The sequence below is a fragment of the Glycine soja genome, chromosome 16, assembly GCF_004193775.1.
Source record: "Glycine soja cultivar W05 chromosome 16, ASM419377v2, whole genome shotgun sequence".
NCBI classification, from domain to species: domain Eukaryota; kingdom Viridiplantae; phylum Streptophyta; class Magnoliopsida; order Fabales; family Fabaceae; genus Glycine; species Glycine soja.
The window spans coordinates 29,887,610-29,908,757 of NC_041017.1; the positions used below are offsets into that span (position 1 = coordinate 29,887,610).

At 37.5% G+C, this 21,148-nt stretch overlaps 4 protein-coding genes across 4 annotated transcripts; 3 read left to right on the forward strand and 1 right to left on the reverse strand.

Moving 5' to 3' along the window:
- Positions 1–652: 652 nt before the first annotated feature.
- On the reverse strand, positions 653–4,668 carry LOC114389059 (epoxide hydrolase 3-like). The gene is made up of 4 exons (XM_028349652.1): positions 3,740–4,668; positions 1,515–1,604; positions 1,349–1,416; positions 653–960 (listed from the first exon to the last, which is right to left on the reverse strand). Exons 1-4 carry the CDS (start codon positions 4,391–4,393, stop codon positions 822–824), a joined length of 951 nt encoding a protein of 316 aa, XP_028205453.1. The 5' UTR covers positions 4,394–4,668; the 3' UTR covers positions 653–821.
- A 6,443-nt stretch (positions 4,669–11,111) lies between these two features.
- LOC114389947 lies at positions 11,112–12,554 on the forward strand. Its single transcript, XM_028350646.1, has one exon. The coding sequence runs from the start codon at positions 11,112–11,114 to the stop codon at positions 12,552–12,554; it is 1,443 nt and encodes a 480-aa protein (XP_028206447.1).
- A 199-nt stretch (positions 12,555–12,753) lies between these two features.
- On the forward strand, positions 12,754–14,900 carry LOC114389948. Its single transcript, XM_028350647.1, has 2 exons — positions 12,754–14,751; positions 14,868–14,900. Exons 1-2 carry the CDS (start codon positions 12,754–12,756, stop codon positions 14,898–14,900), a joined length of 2,031 nt encoding a protein of 676 aa, XP_028206448.1.
- Positions 14,900–20,002, forward strand: LOC114390416. Its single transcript, XM_028351156.1, has 2 exons — positions 14,900–16,256; positions 16,537–20,002. The coding sequence occupies exons 1-2, from the start codon at positions 14,914–14,916 to the stop codon at positions 20,000–20,002; spliced, it is 4,809 nt and encodes a 1,602-aa protein (XP_028206957.1). The 5' UTR covers positions 14,900–14,913.
- Positions 20,003–21,148: the final 1,146 nt, after the last annotated feature.

Here is a 21,148-nt window from a genome sequence, read left to right on the forward strand (position 1 = left end):
GGGAAAATTGGAATGAATTGAAAACTACTCACAACCTTGAGAACAAGGTTGCTTTCCATGGGGTGATATTGATATGTCTGCTAAGAGTGAAGAGGCCCAATCCGTGAATGAGGATGTCCAAAATGAGAGGCCCAAAAGGATTGTGAAGCAAAAACATGTTTCTGACAATGTCTATTACTAATATGAGAAAATAGAAGATTCTAGATGACGATTGTTAGAATCTGTTAGTAGTGAGTGGGTGAGCTGTTAGAGGGAGAATTCTGTTAGAATAATGCACATACCCTGAGTGGTTAGCTATATATGTTTGAAATTTCTTTATTGAAGTATGTTGATTATAATTTGTTATTTCTCTCTCTCTCTCATCATTCTTAGAGGTAGCTTCGTCGTCTAACTCAGAAAATATCTATTATATGTCAATGTCAATCCAATCCAAACATGCATGTAGAAGCTATTTTTTGTGTAGATTCTACATGGATGCAATTCAAGTGCATACAAACATGTGTCCAAAATACAAGGGTAATTTGCTTTCTCTATTTCATAAGTCACATTTCGAATTAGTGAGACTGAATTTTAATTAATAAAAAAACATTAAAAAAAGAATATAATATATATATATATATATATATATATATATATATATATATATAAAGTGTGTTTGAATACACATTACATTATTTAAAATAATGTTAAATTATCGTGTAACATGGTTTTAGATAAATGCTCATAACTTTTGCGTTAAATAAAAAAAAATAGAAAAGAAAGGAACAGTAAAATCATCTTATGAAAAGTAGTGTGCCTGTTTAGAATACAGACCCTGGACATTATTTTTTGGGTCCATTTGGGGCCAAGAAGGAGGCAATAAACTGCTTGAGACATCTGTTGAAGAGACGGGGTCGTTCCATGTTAACCATGTGACCAGCTTTCTTTATGGCTTCAAATGTTGTACCATCCCCTAGTTGTCTGTCATTGAATCAGACGTGAGTGTTAATTACTATCTACAACTACTCTAGCAACCCTATAGTAAAGTAGGGTATTCGATCATAAGTACTAAATTAGTCCAAATAAAATATTTATTGTAGATGAGGCAAGTGGTGTTATTGCATGTCTCATTAGAAAATAACGTGACATGAGTTTAATTTATGACGAAGAGAACTACAACTATAATGAGGTAAAATTTATTAAAAATTATAAAAATAGAAAAAAGAAATTGTTAAATAACATGTGAGATTTACAAAGTTTTATTATTTTTTGATAAATTTTAATCAATAAAAAAATAACATTACAAAGCACAATTAAGTTTTATTATTTTCTCTACGATAATTTCTACTTTTGTTGTCAAGAGCCTTACTCTTTCATATTTTGCGCAAGCTCCAGATTGAATATTTTATCATTCTCTCCCCATAAAAGATGTATTCTCTGAAAACGGATAATGAGTGGCATGAAGGTTATGGTAAGAATGAACATGAGAACGTATAAGATGAATATTTAGCACCTAGAGCGGTACAAATTATTACCTGTGAAAAATTTGGGATGATGATATCTTTGTCGCTAACTACTAAGGCTTCCAATAGTTCACCTCGTTCCTTCCTATTCGTGATCATCACCTGGAAATAATTCCTCAAAGAAAACCATATCGTAAGCAAAGTTATTTCAAAATTCACCTTTCAAATTAACTTGTTTTGGCAGCAGTTTTCGATCTTAAATGTTTTAGTCGCAGAAACTGTTTAAAGCTTCGTCCTTTTCATCCCCATCTTACTCCTTTAAATGTAAAAAAAAAAAGTGTGAATAATGAAAAGGAAAAAAAATCATCTATCCTTAATTCAAATTAAATATGAATATATATATATATATATATATATATATATATATATATATATATATATAAACTGTTCGATCTTTGTTATTGTCACTATAATATAAAATTAAATACGAATATATCTTTATTTTTTATATAAACTTTATTACTTTAAAGAAAGTAACTATCATTAATTTTGGTACTATTTTTATTGTAATAAAGTCATAATTTTGTTACAATATTTCACATTCATTGAAAGGTTTAATTATTCTATGTGTCTCCTAATTCTTTAATTTATATCAAATTTTCAATTAAGTCTTAAACTTTTTTCCTTTAATTGAATCCCTTGATTTTTATTTTTTAATCGAGTCTTCTCATTAATTGTTTTTATGATAAATTAACTACAAAACCTAGTTTAAGGTATAGCCATTGAACTAGTACTTCTTAAGTGTGTTGAAAGCACAATTATGTTAAATGTAAGAGATTTCTACAGGTTAAAATTCTACACGAATATGCAACAAAATAAGTATTTTTCAAAAATGAGTATGAGAATCACTACTATAATATCCTACTTAGACCTACTCGATATTATCGCTACTTGTACATGTGTTCTAGCTATAGTTATGTCAAGTAATGAGTTGTGGTTGGATTTAATTTGCTCACATAAACTAAAATATACACATGTTAAATATAAATGTTAAACTATTAAAATAAATTAATATACTCTTTCCTTCTTAATTATAAAATACTTTAGACATCAATCATACAAACCAATAAAAGTAATTCAGTTGATTTTATTGAATTTTTTTTATAAAAATGTCGCTAATGTATCAATTATGTCCTTATTAATAATCATTGACTTGTTATGGGTGATATAAATTCATTAAAGTTAAAGAGTATTGTGGATCATTATTAATAAAAAAAACACAAATACTTAGAATATTTAATAAAGACAACTAATAAAAAAAATTAAATGTTGATAGGAATTCTAAAATGCCTTATACAAAGCACCATCACTTCTTTCAAATTAGAGGAAACATTTAACTTTAGGTTTATTTATGATGTGAATCCTTAAATTTTAACCAAACTAGTTAAATACCTCTAGCCTTGCATGCGTATTAATTTTATAATTTTTATATTATTATAAGTTTTTAATGTTTTTAATTATTATATTTTGAATAATACAAATGTATATTATTATTATTATTATTTTAGTAATTAAGGTAACATTTATTTTATTTTTATTATTATCATGATATTAAAAAATTATCATAATTATAAAAAGTGTATTAGTGTTAATTAAATTTAAATTAGAATAAATACCTTAATAAGAATAATAATATTTATTAATGATATTAATTAATTTAAATTATAATATTTAATTATATTATTAATTAGAATATTTTAATAATTAATGATTATTTAATTATAATTTAGTGAGAATAAAAACAGTTGTGACATTAGTCCATGTAATAAAAATAATTTTTTAGATAATATAATAGATTGTTAATTAGGGGATCCTTGAAATTTTTTATTTTAATTTTATCTCTAAACTTGTATTTATTTTCAAATTATATTTAACAAGAATATATTTAAAATAAAATAAAAATAGTTGAAGACCTAATTAATAGATTATCAATCTTTGTAAGCCAATATTTCACTCTCTTTCAGCTAGTATTCTCACTTCTGTTACGTAGGTTCTAAACTCAACATTTTGTAGGGGTGAGAATATTATATTTGTTTTTTAAGTATGTCCACGAAGGATTTATCATTTTTAAACAGGTCCTTGAATTTTCTTGTCTGTTTCAATTGCATCCCTGGACTTATCTTATTTTTTTTTTTAATATAGTTCAAGAGTGACTTTTAATTTGTACTTTTATACAAGGAGTAAGTAGTAGTAAAGATGAAAATCCAAGAGTAAGGGTTACACAAGTATACGTATACCTCGAGATAATCTTTGAGCAAACGATTGGGATACCACTGCTTCTTGTGCGAAGCCACGGTCAAGAGTGCCTTGAGACCCTTAACAGAAGTAGGCAACAAGAGCTCGGAGGAAGAAGAAAACCCTAGCTCTTGCAGTGAGGTGGCGCTGATGGAGTCCGTCATGGCCAAAATGGACCCTGTGATAACCAACGCTTCAACCACTTCTGGGTACATCTCAGCCATCTTAAACGCCACCATCCCCCCATAACTGTACCCAACCACTATGCACTTCTCCACCCCGAGCTTCCTCAACCCCGCCACCACACACTGCGCCTGAAACGCCGGCGACCGGTGGGGTTTGTCGGTGGTGGAGCCCCCGAAGAAGAGGAGGTCAGGAACGTAGACTGCGTATTTTTTTGTCAAGGCGCCAACTTGATACTGCCATGTCATGATTCCCTCGGCGCCAAAGCCGTGCACCAGAACCACCGCGGGCCTGCTGGGCTTCGAGCTGATTCTGGGCTTCTCGTTTTTTTTCTTCGGCTTCGTTAGTGTTTCAGAAGGGACCCAGAAACTCATCACGGTCCCGGGCTCAATCTCCACCGTGTAGGGCCTCACCCCTGCCATCTTCATGAGGCCATGTAACAATGGCCTCTGTGCTGCCACCAGGTTCACCATCGTGCCTCTCTCTCTGTGATCACTTTTTTTTCTTCTTTTAATCCGTAAGGATCAAAGTCAGATATGAAGTTTACAACAACTTATATACTATGTTCAATTACCTGAACTAAATGCTTTATTCTTTGTGATCACTTCGTTAATTAGCTACGAAGCTAAGGAGAATGGAAAATATGAGGAGGGTTAAGTTGGATTGGATTAGTGAGGTTTGGTGCTGGGTTGTTATCGTTTGTCATACACAGAGGACATGTATTTATGGAGGAAGAATTCCAACACTTACTAATACAGTTGAATATAATTATTAACACGCACTCACAGTTGGACTTCGCCAATACATTGCATGTCATAGCACCCTTCAACTAAATGCAAAGATATATAGTCCATGTATATTAATTAAGAGAAAGAAACCTGAAAGGACTGATATCTCCCCCGATGGATATTTTTCCAAAGGGTCTTGTCAATGTATTTTAGGGATGTATATGGTGTGATTTTTAAATTTGATTTACATTATTTATGAAATTTGAATCTAACTAAATTAATTTTTTTAGTTTTGTTTGGTTTGATTTTTACAATTTTGAAAATTTTGGTAATGAGTATTAAAAAAAGACCCAAAAAGAAATACTATGTCTGCTGGTAAAAATCAGCTTCCTAGTTACTAAAATAATTTTTCTAACAATTACAAGGACAATTCCAATGGTAAAATACACATCACAATTAATTTAAATGATAAATGAATCAGTGCATTTTCAATATGTGTTGAATGATTTGTGGGGAAAATATAATATTCATGTATTCTAACTAAATGTTGGAATTGTGTTGTATGATTTGTGGGGAAAATATAGTATTCATGTATTTATTCTAACTAAATGTTGGAATCGCATCCTAATTGTCCTGTCCATGCCCTATTAAGTATTTTAACACGCAATGTTTCATGTTCTATATCATATGTTTCCGAAACACTTTGTTTATTGAATTATTTATAATTTATTGCAAATAGTTTATAATATGTGAATTTTGATTTTTGCATCTAATTATTGTTTATTGAAGTTGTTCAACTCTGTACAAGGCTTGTCTAGTATAATGACCACTGATACTTCTAGTAATTGCGCAATACGAGAAATTGAAGCGATGGTGATGCCATGCCCAGATCCATGGATAAAACAACTTCCTTAATTTGAAGAAGTTATACCACAAGATGCTTCAGATAATGGTGAGTAATTGCGTATACAACCTCATGTTCGGTTAGAGTTTTTGTCTACTGAAGAGATTTTTATAATTCATTTGCTAATAAGATTGGTTATAGAAAACATTCAATCAAGTAAACCAAAACTAGCAGTCTGTGTTGTAATGAAGGTCAACACAAAGTATATAGTTTTGTAGATGGAGCCACTACTCAAGATAACATTTTTTAAAGGAAAAGATAAGGTTCAACTTTTCAACTAATTTGAAGCCACGAAATGAATGCATGTCTCAACATTATTGAAAAAATGGCAAATAAATGGAAATGATTCCTAAGCAAAAAGACAACTAAAAGTAAGAGTTATGGATATAGGGACGTAATTTTGGCTCAAAACTAGCTCTTCATCGAACAAGTAACAACTTTCCTTCTATGTAAACGAAATATTTCATTAATAATGTTAATGTTGATATTTGTATTACGTTAATAAACTAGGTTGATCTAGTTTTATCCCATATATTATTTACTCTTATCCCATATATTATTTACTCTTGATCGAGTTGGATTTGGGTTCACATTTAATTATGAATATTAGGTTATTTTTGGTTTAATATTGCATAATATATTATATTAAAAATGAAAATATGATAGTTTATGAGGAAAAAAAATAATTCTTTTAAGATCTTTAAATCAAATTATTAAATTTTATGAAGACTTCAATTAAAATTTATAGGAATTAAAATCAAACTTTTAAATTTTATAAGAGTAAAAACATATTTAATATTTTTAAGGAGAAAATAAATTTTAATTATCACGTGACAATCACATGAATATCACATCATCCAAAATATTCACATGTGTCATGCTAACACTTTGCTAATCATGTTGGCAATCCAATAACAATTTAATAGGTTTGAAAAAAAATAACTTAATTGTTTTGAATTTTAAGTGACAAAAAAATAAACAAAAAAAATAGAGACAAAAATTGAACATTAACTATTTTAGAGGGACAAAAACATATAAAAATAATCTATAACAATAGATAAAGGAAATATTCATCTTTCACCTTCACTTTCTCTAGACCATTTTATTCCTAACAAACTTAAGGAGTCTTTACATAATTTAACCAAAAATAAAAAATAACAATATCAGTAACTGCTTATTCTCTATTTTATTTAGTTTTTAACTGTTATTTGAGTAACTGTACACTATCCCATTTTTTATTCAACAGATAACCTCCCACATGTTTTGTTTTGATCCCACTCTCCTGTATAACTTCTCTTTTGCTTTTTTTTATACAATTATTATTTTTTTATTATAGTTTTTGTATAGCGGGACAAATATCATCTCATAATACTTACCAAGTGTATAGCGTTCCTAATGCTCAGTCATGCTATAAACCTTCCTACTAAAACAAATCAGAATTGTGAAACCATTTTATTCTAGACTTCTATGTACATTGTGGCAATTCGTGTATGCACTGTCGAATGGATAGTTGTCTATGATCTATTACCAATGATTAATTTATTTCTTAGGATCTATAACTTTCTATATTAAAAAAATCAATTTTAGCGAAATAAAAATATGATAGCATAAATTTTTATCTTAATTACTTTTTATAAAAAAAATTATCTTATTTAATTATATTTGCCCTTGCATCGTGTGCTTCTATGTGCAATGTAGGTGTTTATGTATATGTTGAATGTGAAAAATCCTATAAAAGCTCTCTTTGGTAGAATATAAAGGTGTTGTGATAAAATTATCATGTGATCAATATCTAAGAAAAAAGAACAAGACATTGGATATATGAAAGGAAAACAATCCATAAAATTCATGCTATCCACAAGATTGACATTCACAAAAAAAATGTTATTTTTCAAATTTCACCTCAAGCAAGTATTTTTCAATGCATTCCTTAAATTTTCACGTTCAAGATGTACTTCTAATAATTTTTCAAATAATTAGTATACGTGGATAACTTCTATAAATAAAAACTTTTCAATGTAGTGTAGTTTTAACATGTATATTTTATTGGAATTTTTTATTCCAATAATGTGGGCTAATATTATAAGATAATTATACTAACTATTTATTATTAGTGGATTTTATTTTATGTGATCAAATTAAGTGAGTCCGTTAGACAACTAAATCAAATTATATGGACTTAAATGAACAAATATCAGTGTTGACCCATTACGGAATAATAAGAATCCTATTAGTAGGTTAACACACTATAAGAAGACTATGATCCCTATCATACCCCATTTTTGACCCGCTTTTTAATTCTTTTTTCTCGTTTTTTAAGCCAGAAGTTTTCGTCGTTTCAGACGAAATTTCGGCAGGGAGGTATTTTAAAATACCTCATTTTTGTTTCGAAGACGACCGTTTTTTTATTTATTTATTTATTTTATTTTATTTTATTTTATTTTATTATTATTATTATTCTTATTTATTATTTTCTTCTTTTTTTTTTCCTTTTATTAAGTGTTTTTATTATTTTCGTTTTTATTAATATCATTATTAGTATCTTTTGTATTTTATTTTATTTTATTTTGCTGTTTTATATTTTGTTTTTTTTCCTTTCTTTTTTTTTTTTTTCCTTTTTCTTCTTTTCGGTCTTTTTTTTGGTCCAGGCCCAGAGGGGCGTTTCGTTTTTTATTACCCTAATTCTGTCCTTTAAATACTGCATTAATTACTGTGCGTGTCAGGGGTGAATACAGACAGTCAGAGTGCCGGAATAGCCAAGCCACCACAAACCACCAACACAGCCTCCCTCAGGCCACCACCCACCACCATTTCACAAATCCGTACAAATCAACCACAAAAAAAACCAACAGAAACAAAATCCAAAACACATTCAACACCACAAATTCGTATTCCATAACCACAAATCACACGATTTGTACCCCAATCATCACACAGATCACGGAAACCGAATCGGCATAAACCAAAATAATACGAATCCAGAACCATACACTACACGGTCCTAACTCACCAGTTACCAACCCAAAACCATTTCAGCCCAGCCAAACACGAAAGAAAAGGGTAGGATTCTGTCCGTTTTGAGTTTAGATCTAGGCTTGCCGCGTCGAGTTTTTTGAAAACGAACCTCAGATTTATAACGAGTGAGTGAAGAGGGTTCGAGAGGTTTTTTTTTAAAAAAAAAAAAAAAAAAAGAGGGGACTTGAGCTACTCCGGCACGGTGGCGCCGCCAGCGGCCGCCGCGCCGGGGGGTGTTCTTGGCCGCAGAGAACTTCAGAAAGGAGGAAAGAGAAGAGAGAAAAATGAAGAAGAGAGAGAAAGAGCTTTTAAAAAAAATGAATTAAACCGGCCCCCTAGCCCTTATATAGAGGCTGGACCGGTCTGGTTTTTTTTCTTGAACCAAACCGGTCCGGTTCTCCCCTCTTTGGCCCGTTGGACTCATCTCCGGCCCATTTTCTTCTTTTCTCTTCTTCTTCTTTTCCGATTTCTACTCTCACCCCCCCCCTCTTCCTTGCTGTACCCCTTTCTTCTTCTCTTTTTTTTTCTTTTCTCTTTTTTACGCACCATATTTATTTTATGTCTTGCATTTTTATTTTATGCATCATATTTAATTTTATGCCTCGCATTTTTATTTATCTTCTTTATTTATTTTCCAGCACCATATTTAATTGTTTGTCTTGCATTTTATTTTCCAGCTCCATATTTATTTTTGTCTTGCACTTTTATTTTCTTTTTATTTTATGTACCCTATTTATTTTTGCCTTGCATTTCTATTTTATTCTTTCCATATTTATTTTATGTCTTGCATGTTTTTATTTTTTTTAGCATCATGTTTATTTTCTGTATTGCATTTTTTACTTTCGTTTTATTTTATTTTTTTTAGCATCATATTTATTTTATGTCTTGCATTTTTATTTTCCTTTATTTATTTTATGCGCCATGTTTATTTATTGTCTTGCATTTCATGCATTTTTATTTCCTTTTAGCGTATTACTTTAGTGCATTTACAACTTTTAGTTTATTATTTTTGTCATTTATTTTATTGCCAATTAGAATGTATCTAGGTCCAATGTAAATAAAAAATGAGAATCTGCACCGACACTCACTTTTATTTTTATGTTTTCTGCCAAGGACGATAATGTAATTTGAACCGTATCCGAGGAAAAGGACCCTCACTTGATCCAACGTCATTTTAAGGGATCCGGCGCAAAAAAAAAAAAGTCAAAACCCAAAAACTTTCCATAATCAAAATTTCAAAAAAAGGGGTCAATCTTTATCCTTTCTTTCTTAATCAAATCTTTAATCAATCTTTAATCAATCAAAACTTTTTTTCAATTTAAAATCAATCGAACTCACTTCTTTTATTTCTTCTATGCCTTTTCGGCCTCTTATCTTTCTTAAACTCCTCTTTTTTTTCGAACTTTAAAATCAATCAAAACCAACCACTCGACTTTCTACCCCGAACTACATGATTTTGATCCCATTCGGGTACGTAGGCAAAAGACTTTGTCTTTCCAAAACAATAAAAATAACAAAAACATTTTTTCTCCTTTCTTTTAAACCTATCTCTTTAATCTTTTCACACTTGAGCATTTATTTCCAAACAAATAATCAATTTAGCATAAAGATAAAAATAAGCAAGAGGTTCCTATAGAGTACTATAGACGTTTAGGGTGCTAGTACCTTCCCTTTGCGTAACCAACCCCCGGACCTTTGATCTCTTAAAAACTAGGGTTTTTCGAGCTTTCTCCCTTTTCCTCGGAAAAATAAAAGATCGGTGGTGATCTTAACATTGCGAGTCAGCGCTAATCAATAGCTTGATATCCAAAAATCACCGCGACAGAAAAATGGCGACTCCACTGGGGATCACACTCCTAAGTGGGTTAAACCTATCTTGTTTTTCTTCATCTTTATGCTTTATTATTATTTGTAACTGTGAATACGTGCTTAAGTGTTTATCTTTTACGTGAGTGGTGAGATAAGTCCTACACCCGGACTTGAGGGAAACATAAGATAGGATGGTGGTATAATCATAGTGTCTTTCCGAGAGTGAGTTTCGGATGTGGCACATGTGATAACCCCGCTCAATGGAGGGATCTTGGGAGTATTACTATGTTGGCATGAGTAGTCGTGTCCGGCATTGATATTTTCAAGCGACCTATGAAGTTGAGGACCTTTAGTTACCTTTAACCCATCTTGGCCTTTTAGGACGTAGTGCAGTGGCTAATCAAGAGTAGTCTTGAATTGGTTGATACGCGATACTACACTCAAACGAGGCTTTCCTATGGACGTTGTTGGACCGGGAGTAGTCCCGTAATCCGACAATATTCGGAGGTGGTCAATGACTTTGGGAACTTGGTAGAACCCGTGATGCAGGTACATATGAAACCATAGTCCTCACCAAATGGCGTGTTTACCCTTAACTCCAACATTGTGGACTTAACTTCACCATGTTTTCTCCGTACTTTGGCATAATCATGCATACACGCATCCATGCATAAACTCTTTTTTTCATCCAAATTATCGAAGGACTTAGACAAGCTTTTTGTAAACTTTGTAGATATGGACATCCCACTGAGAAGCACTAGGAAATACCTTTTCAAAAAAACAGACTTGTTGAGATTAAGGGAGCTAGCATCTTTAGTAAGTGATCCAGTTGATTTTCAAGCTCACCATGGGAAGTTGCTCAGAATTCTTAGAGTAGATGTTGAGGAAGGATGCCTAGAGACCCTGGTTCAGTTCTATGACCCACTCTACCATTGCTTCACATTTCCCGATTACCAGCTTGTCCCCACACTTGAAGAGTACTCCTACCTAGTTGGCTTACCTGTGCCAGACAAGATACCTTTCCATGGTTTTGAGCCTACCCCTAAACCCTCCGACATCGCAGCCGCTCTCCATCTTAAAACCTCCATCATCCAAGCAAACCTTACCTCTAAAGGAGGCCTCCAAGGTCTTCCCACCCACTTCCTCTACCAACAAGCCTCCATATTTGCTGAAGCAGCTAGTACACTTGCCTTCCATTCTGTCCTAGCCCTCCTTATATATGGCCTTTTACTCTTCCCAAATATTGACAACTTCATCGATATCAATGCCATTAAAATCCTCCTTACAAAGAACCCCGTACCCACTCTACTCGCCGATACCTACCACTCTATCCATGACCGTACCCAGGCTGGCCGTGGAACCATTTCTTGTTGTGCACCTTTACTCTATCTGTGGTTTACCTCCCACCTACCTCAATCCCGTGCCTTCAAGACCAATGATGACAAACTTTCTTGGCCTCACCGAATCATGACTCTTGACCCATCTGACATCGTTTGGTACCAAGCAGCTAGTGACGTTGGAGAGATTATTGTGAGTTGTGGTGAATATCCCAACGTACCTCTTTTGGGTATGCGTGGCGGAATTAGCTACAACCCACTTCTCGCTCGACGACAATTTGGGTACCCGATAAAGACAAAACCAAACAACCTTGCCTTGACTAATGAATTCTATCTTAACCATGGAGATCACTCGAACAAAAGGGAAAGATTCGCACAAGCTTGGAGCGCTATCCGCAGACTCAGCAGAAGTCAGTTGGGGAAGAAATCAGACCATGTGCATGAATCTTACACCCAGTGGGTTATTGATAGGACCAAGAGCTTTGGCCTACCCTACCACTTACCTAGATACCTATCGTCCACCATCCCACCATCATCCTTGCCTATCCCCTTTGACACTAAGGAAGAGTTTCATGAACAATTAACCAAAGAAAGGCAAGAAAAAGAAACTTGGAAGAGGAGATACCAGGAGCTCGAGCGAGAGAATGAGACTTTGAAGGGGAAGATAGCCCAACAGAGCCGTGAGCTTTTTATCCAGAACCAGAGGATGATTGAGAAGGACGACTTGCTTCGTCGGAAAGACGCTTTGCTCCACCAAGATGCTAGAAGGAAGAGGAGGTTTATGGATTTGTTCTCCCGTGCACATTCAGATTCCGAGGACCCATCTACTCCGGGAGTTTGAGTCTGAAGTTCTTAGGACCTTATGTTTAGATTTTAGCTCCCGAAATCTCTTGACTTATAAAAAAGAAAAAAAAAATTAAAATTAATTTTTTGTAATATTCCAATGCTTAAGTGAAGTGTTTCAGTTTATGATGTTTACAATTTCTCTAACAAGTTCTTCGATAATAATTTGTTCTCTTTCCTTTTGCATAAGCATAAGCATGCATCATGTTGCATTCATAGTTTCTAAATCAAGTCTCACACTGTGTTCTCTACTTCAAAAGGGGGGGTCAATCAGCCGCCGCCCAAGGAAAGTGGCCCGGCGAATTCTCCACAAACCAACTCGCATTTACAACACCAGGGCCAATCGGAAGAGGATGGATTTAGTTGAACAAGAAAATCAGAGTCTCAGGGAGGAGGTTGCCACTTTACGAGAGGGAATGGATAGGTTGACGACCATGATGAGTGCTCTCCTGTCAGCCCAGAACTCTCAAGCTGCCGCCGCTGCTGTAGAGCAGCCTTTGGTGAGCACAACCCCGCTATCTACAGTGACTTCTCCACCCCTCTTTTTGCCCCCAGGTTGTACATGGGGAATGCCACCTCCAGTCTGTGGAAGCCCCCAGCCTGCTGTATCTGAAGTCCCACTTCCTTTTGCTCAGCAGTCAGCACCGGTTCCGCAACCCGGTACCTCTTTCCCTCAAGCTGCAATGACTTATTCAGCACCACTGATCCACACTATTCAACAAGAGGTTGAGCCAACTTTCCAAGCTGAAAATGTTGTAGCCTTCGACAAGATGGAAGAACTCCAAGAAAGATTTGATGGTATGCAAAGAGAAGTCGAAGCCCTCCGAGGAAGAGATCTGTTCGGGAAAGACGCTTGTGAATTATGCTTGGTCCCAAATGTTACTATCCCTCACAAGTTCAAGGTGCCAGACTTCGAGAAGTATAAAGGGAACTCTTGTCCCCGCAGCCACTTGGTGATGTACGCGCGGAAAATGTCCATGTATACTGACAATCATAAGCTGCTTATTCATTTCTTTCAGGACAGCCTGACTGGGGCCGCTCTGAAGTGGTATATGAATTTGGACAGTGCGAGCATTCGTACTTTCAATGACCTAGGTGAAGCGTTCATCCGGCAGTATAAGTACAATCTGGACATGGCCCCGGATCGTGATCAACTCCGTGCGATGACACAAAAAGAGAAGGAAACGTTCAAGGAGTATGCCCAGCGTTGGAGGGAAGTGGCTGCCCAGATTATCCCGCCGTTGGAAGAAAGGGAAATGACCAAAATATTTCTGAAGACCCTGAGCCAGTTTTATTACGAGAAAATGGTTGCAAGTGCACCAACAGACTTCACCGAAATGGTCAACATGGGGGTGCGATTAGAGGAAGGTGTCCGAGAGGGACGTTTGACTGGGGAAAGTACCCCTGCCGCAAGTAATGCCAAGAAGTTTGGAGGCCACTTTGCGAAGAAGAAAGATCAAGAGGTGGGAATGGTAGCTCATGGTAAGCCTCAGCAGAATTTCACCCCATATCGTCAGGTTGCGAATGTCGCATCCGCTATCCCAAACCCATCATATCACCAACAAAGGCCACATTACCCCTACCAATACCCTCCACAACAATACCCTCCACAACAATACCCTCCACAACAGTATCATCCACAACAATATCCTTCACAGCAATACCATCAGCCACAATACCCTCAAAAACAACAAAATCGCCCGCAAGCCCCCCAACAGCCATATCACTCACAGAACCGCCAGAAAACAACCTTTGATCCAATCCCAATGAAATATGCTGACTTACTCCCCGCCCTGCTCGCCAAAAACCTTGTCCAGGTTAGAACACCCCCTCGTACACCAGATGTTTTACCTCCCTGGTTTCGTCATGATTTAACCTGCGCTTTCCACCAAGGGGCCCCAGGTCATGATGTTGAAAACTGCTATGTCCTGAAGAATGAAGTGCAAAAACTAGTCCGAGCCAACTTGCTATCCTTCAAAGATCAGAATCCCAATGTTCAGGCGAACCCTCTGCCGAACCATGGACCTGCTGTCAACATGATACAAGATTGTGATGAAGACGGTGTCATCCTGAACGTCCAGCACGTTCGAACTCCCCTGGTCCCAATACATATCAAGATGTGCGAGGCAGCTCTGTTTGACCATGATCATGCAGCGTGTGAAGTATGTCCCGTGAATGTAAAAGGATGCCCGAAGGTACAAGAGGACATACAAGGGCTGATAGACAGCAGAGAACTAATCATCACGGGGAAGGGCAAAGAAGTGTGCGTCATTACCCCCGTGTTTCAGCGGTTGGAAATAAGCTATAACAGTGGGGAATCAACTACTACTCCACTAGTGATTAGCTTGCCAGGACCTATGCCGTATGCTTCTCTAAAAGCGGTCCCTTACAAGTATAGTGCCACGATGTTGGAAGGTGGGCAGGAGGTGCCTTTGCCCTCTCTAACTCCTGCGATTTCTGTGGACAACATTGCTAGTGACAGCAGGATTCTGAGGAATGGACGTGTTATCCCCACTTTGTTTGCAAAGAAAGTGAATGATCCGGCAGTTAAACAGGTGACAGTGAACGGCCCCGGTACAAGGAAGGAAGTAGGCCAATCCAATGGGACTAACAAGAATTCTGATCATGACGAAATTCTGAAACTGATCCAGAAGAGTGAGTATAAAGTAGTAGACCAGCTGCTGCAAACTCCCTCTAAGATATCCATTTTGTCTCTGCTATTGAACTCAGAAGCACACCGTGAGGCTCTAATGAAGGTGTTAGACCAAGCTTTTGTGGAGAGGGACGTGACTGTTAATCAATTGGACAGTATAGTAGGAAACATTACTGCCTGCAATAATTTAAGTTTTAGTGATGAAGAGCTTCCTGAGGAGGGAAGGAACCACAATCTGGCGTTACATATATCGGTGAATTATAAGTCTGATGCTCTGTCGAATGTACTTGTGGACACTGGTTCCTCATTAAATGTAATGGCCAAATCCACATTAGATCAACTCTTCTACCAGGGGCCGCCCATGAGAAGAAGCGGGGTGGTTGTCAAAGCGTTTGATGGATCAAGAAAGTCTGTTATCGGGGAGGTTGATTTGCCCATTACAATTGGGCCGTCTGTTTTCCAAATTACATTCCAGGTGATGGATATCCAAGCCGCATACAGTTGCCTTTTGGGTAGGCCGTGGATCCATGAAGCTGGGGCCGTGACATCCACCTTGCATCAAAAGCTGAAGTTTGTCAGAAATGGGAGATTGATCACTGTGAGTGGAGAGGAAGCCTTGTTGGTTAGTCATTTGTCAGCTTTTTCCTTTATTGGTGCTGATGAAACAGAAGGAACCTCTTTCCAAGGCCTGACTGTAGAGGGTAAAAAGCCAGAGAAGAGTGAAGTGTCTTTTGCTACTTGGAAGAGCGCACAGAAAGTGGTGCAGGAAGGAACAGGTGTAGGATGGGGAAAAGTTGTGCAGTTACTAGAGAGTAAAAACCGTGAAGGACTGGGATTTGCTTCTTTTGCAGGATCCGCAAAGAACAGTGTTGGATCAAGCTCCATTACTAGCACCTTTTGTAGCGCCGGGTTCATCAACGACTCGCCAGAAGCCAATGCTGTCTTGGAAGATGTTCCTGAAGAGATAGTACTTGCATTTGTCACACCTGGAAAACTTGTTCGCAACTGGGACGCGGTTGACATCCCTTCAGTAATTCATGCATCAAAGTAATGTGTCTTTGTTTTTTCTGTTTGTTTGTTTTTCAAAAAAGATCCTTTCGTCTTGCCCAGGACGAAAGCGCAATCATGTAGGGCTGTTTTGTTTCAAGCACTACACTTATTAATGGAAAATGTGGTTTATCCCGATATCTATGCTTATTGCTCTTTCTGGAAAATGGTAACACAAAAAAAACCCAAAATATTTTATTTTTGTTTTCTGATTTCAATTAATTATAAAAAGTCTGCATTGTTCACTCATTTTCTAAAGTCAATCATCAATCATATGCAGACTAGGCATTTATGAGCCCGTTGAACATAATAACCCCGCACTCTCTTCCAACTTCGGATCTCCTGTCTACGAGGCTGAAGAGGAGGAGGATGATGAAATCCCGGAGGAACTTGCTCGGTTATTGGAATATGAAAAGAAAACCATTCGGCCTCATGAGGAGGTAGTAGAAGTGATTAACTTGGGAACCAAGGAGGATAAGAAGGAAGTCAAGATTGGGGCATCGCTTGAGGCAACTGTCAAACGAGGGGTGATTGAATTACTCAAAGAATATGCCGATGTGTTCGCATGGTCGTACCAGGATATGCCCGGCTTGGATCCCCGTACTGTGGAGCACCGTTTGCCTTTGAAGCCCGAATGCTCGCCGGTCAAGCAGAAACTGAGAAGAACTCGCCCTGACATGGCTCTCAAGATCAAAGAGGAAGTACAGAAGCAGATCGATGCAGGTTTTCTTGTCACATCAGAGTATCCTCAATGGTTAGCCAACATAGTGCCTGTTCCAAAAAGGGACGGCAAGGTCAGGATGTGCGTCGACTACCGGGATTTGAACAAGGCTAGTCCGAAAGATGATTTTCCTCTACCTCACGTCGATGTATTGGTTGACAGCGCTGCAAAGTCCAGAGTCTTCTCCTTCATGGACGGTTTCTCTGGGTACAATCAGATCAAGATGGCAGTTGAAGACCGAGAAAAAACGTCTTTCATCACGCCTTGGGGCACCTTTTGTTACAGGGTAATGCCTTTTGGGTTGATAAATGCAGGTGCCACTTACCAAAGAGGCATGACCACTCTCTTTCATGACATGATGCACAAAGAGATAGAAGTGTACGTGGATGATATGATTGTTAAGTCAGGCACTGAAGAAGAACATGTCGAGTACTTGCTGAAGATGTTTCAACGGCTGAGAAAGTACCAACTTCGACTGAATCCCAACAAATGTACCTTTGGTGTTAGATCTGGAAAACTCTTGGGTTTCATTGTCAGTCAGAAAGGTATTGAAGTAGATCCTGACAAGGTCAAGGCCATTAGAGAAATGCCGGTTCCACAAACAGAGAAACAAGTGAGAGGTTTTCTTGGGCGTCTAAATTACATTTCTCGTTTCATCTCGCACATGACAGCCACGTGCGGACCTATATTCAAGTTGCTTCGAAAAGATCAAGGGGTTGTTTGGACCGAAGATTGTCAAAAGGCTTTTGATAGTATCAAGAATTATCTGCTAGAACCTCCAATTCTTATACCTCCAGTTGAAGGAAGGCCTCTGATTATGTACTTGACTGTGTTAGAAGATTCTATGGGCTGTGTGCTCGGACAACAGGATGAGACCGGAAGGAAAGAGCATGCCATCTACTACTTGAGCAAGAAGTTTACAGATTGTGAGTCCAGGTACTCCCTACTTGAGAAAACTTGTTGTGCACTAGCCTGGGCTGCCAAGCGTCTTCGTCACTACATGATTAATCACACCACCTGGTTAATATCCAAGATGGACCCGATCAAGTATATCTTTGAGAAACCCGCTTTGACAGGAAGAATTGCTCGTTGGCAGATGTTGTTATCCGAGTATGATATCAAATACCGCACCCAGAAGGCAATTAAGGGGAGTGTTCTTGCGGATCATTTGGCTCACCAACCAATTGAGGACTATCAACCCATCAAGTTTGACTTTCCTGATGAAGAGATTATGTACTTGAAGATGGAGGATTGTGATGACCCATTGCTTGGAGAAGGTCCGGATCCCGAGTCTAGATGGGGTTTGATTTTTGATGGAGCAGTGAATGTCTTTGGCAATGGAATTGGGGCAGTTATTATCACTCCTGAAGGTAATCATCTCCCTTTCGCTGCAAGGTTACAGTTCGATTGCACCAACAATATGGCAGAGTATGAAGCATGTATCCTGGGCATTGAAAAAGCCATCGACCTGAGAATCAAGAACCTTGACATTTACGGGGATTCAGCTCTCGTAATCAACCAAATCAAAGGAGAATGGGAAACTCGCCACCCCGGCTTGATTCCATACAAAGATTATGCAAGGCGTTTGCTAACCTTCTTCAACAAAGTAGAGCTTCACCACATCCCTCGTGATGAGAACCAGATGGCAGATGCGTTAGCAACTTTATCCTCCATGTACGAAGTGAGTCACCGGAACAATTTGCCAACAATCAGAATTCAGCGCCTCGAGAGGCCCGCTCACGTGTTTGCAGTCGAAGAGGTTGTTGATGATAAGCCCTGGTTCCATGATATCAAGTGTTTCCTCCAAAGTCAGGAATATCCGCCTGGAGCATCCAACAAAGACAGGAGAACTTTGAGAAGATTGTCTGGTAATTTCTTCCTAAATGGGGATGTTTTGTACAAAAGAAACTTTGACATGGTACTACTCAGGTGTGTAGATAAGCAGGAAGCAGAACTTTTGATGCATGAGGTACATGAAGGCTCCTTTGGAACTCACTCCAATGGACATGCAATAGCTAGGAAGTTGTTGAGAGCAGGTTACTACTGGATGTCGATGGAAACAGATTGTTGCAAGCATGCCAGGAAGTGCCACAAATGCCAGATTTATGCTGACAGAATTCATGTACCACCAACTACACTTAATGTTCTTTCTTCTCCGTGGCCCTTCTCTATGTGGGGCATCGATATGATTGGTAGAATCGAACCGAAAGCTTCAAACGGGCACCGTTTCATTCTAGTGGCTATTGATTACTTCACCAAGTGGGTTGAAGCAGCATCTTATGCAAGTGTGACTAAGCAAGTTGTGGTCCGCTTTATCAAGAATCAGATCATCTGCCGTTATGGTGTGCCCAACAGAATCATTACAGATAATGGAACGAACTTGAACAACAAGATGATGAAAGATTTGTGTGAAGAGTTCAAGATTGAGCATCACAATTCTTCTCCTTACAGACCTCAGATGAATGGCGCAGTTGAAGCTGCAAACAAGAATATCAAGAAGATAGTGCAGAAGATGGTGGTCACATACAAAGACTGGCATGAGATGTTACCGTATGCTTTGCATGGGTATCGCACTTCAGTGCGTACCTCAACAGGGGCAACCCCCTTCTCTTTGGTGTATGGTATGGAAGCAGTACTCCCTGTGGAGGTTGAGATTCCATCAATGAGAGTTCTAATGGAGGCCCAGTTATCAGAAGCTGAATGGTGCCAAAGCAGATATGATCAGTTGAATCTAATTGAAGAAAAACGCATGAAGGCCTTGTGCCACGGACAACTTTATCAACAGAGGATGAAGCAAGCTTTTGACAAGAAGGTTCGTCCTCGTGTATTTCAAGAAGGAGATCTTGTGCTCAAGAAGGTTTTATCTTTCCAACCCGATTCTAGGGGCAAGTGGACGCCTAATTACGAAGGCCCATATGTCGTCAAGAGAACCTTCTCTGGTGGTGCACTGACTCTTACGACTATGGATGGAGATGAGCTCCCTCGTCCTGTGAATGCGGATGCAGTCAAGAAATACTTTGTCTAAAAATGAAAGAACAGCTCGGTAAGTCGAAAACCCGAAAGGGCGGCTTAGACAAAAATGAGCGTCTCGGTGGGTCGAAAACCCGAAAGGGCGGCCCAGGCAAAAACTAGAGACATCAAACAGAAAAATAATCAGCCTGATAGGTCGAAAACCCGAAAGGGCGATCTATGCAAAAGTTAAGGATCAAAAGACAAAGTAACTGCATCGAGCTGATCTTCGTTCATTTGAGGCACAATGGAATGTCAAGGAGACCCTGAATCTGAAGCATCCAAACAGTGGAATTCAAGGTTGTCAGAGGGAACAACGGTTATTGTGTTCAATAAACCTTCGATTTATATTTACCATTTTTCCAAACTTTGTAAGATCTGTGGAGCCATGCCATTGGCAGGTCACCACTCTTTCAAATAAATTTGAGCCTGTTGCCTTTCATTTGGAATTCTCATTTATTCAGCTTATAAAACCTTCCTTTTTTTGGTAGCATTTGAAACGAAATATTTCTCAAAATCATAAATTTTCTTTCATGTCTTTTTTTGAGAAGCACAAACGACAAAACACTTTCTCTTTGAACTCGTGAATAGGTGAAGGGTGCGTCGACAGCTACCCTGGGAATGGATAAACCTTGCAGGTTGCACGTGGTCAATTGTTTTTTTTTTAAAAAAAAAAAAAAAAAAAAAGAGCTCGGTAAGTCGAAAATCCGAAAGGGCGGCTTAGGCAAAAATGAGCGTCTCGGTGGATCGAAAACCCGAAAGGGCGGTCCAGGCAAAAATTAGGGACCCAAAAAAAAATAATAAATAATAATAATAATAAGACAAAACAAAAATAAGCATGACCACAGAAGCACCAGCTCTTCTACCATGTTTTGGAATGGCATGTTCTCCCCAAGAAATGTTTATTCCCCATCAGTTGCTGCATATGCCGGGCTTTACCCCGTCACTATTTTGATATGCCCTAGTGGCATCATCCCCATTGAAGATTGCCGAGTGTTTGTGATGCGACGTCGGGTCACTTTCCATCTTACCTGTCCAATCTTGTTCCATCAAATTTGTCATTCACACAATCATACAAGTCAATCCTCCATACAGTCATACAAGTCGTGTCGTCATTCAGGCATTCATACATTCATGCATATACACATTCATGCATATACAA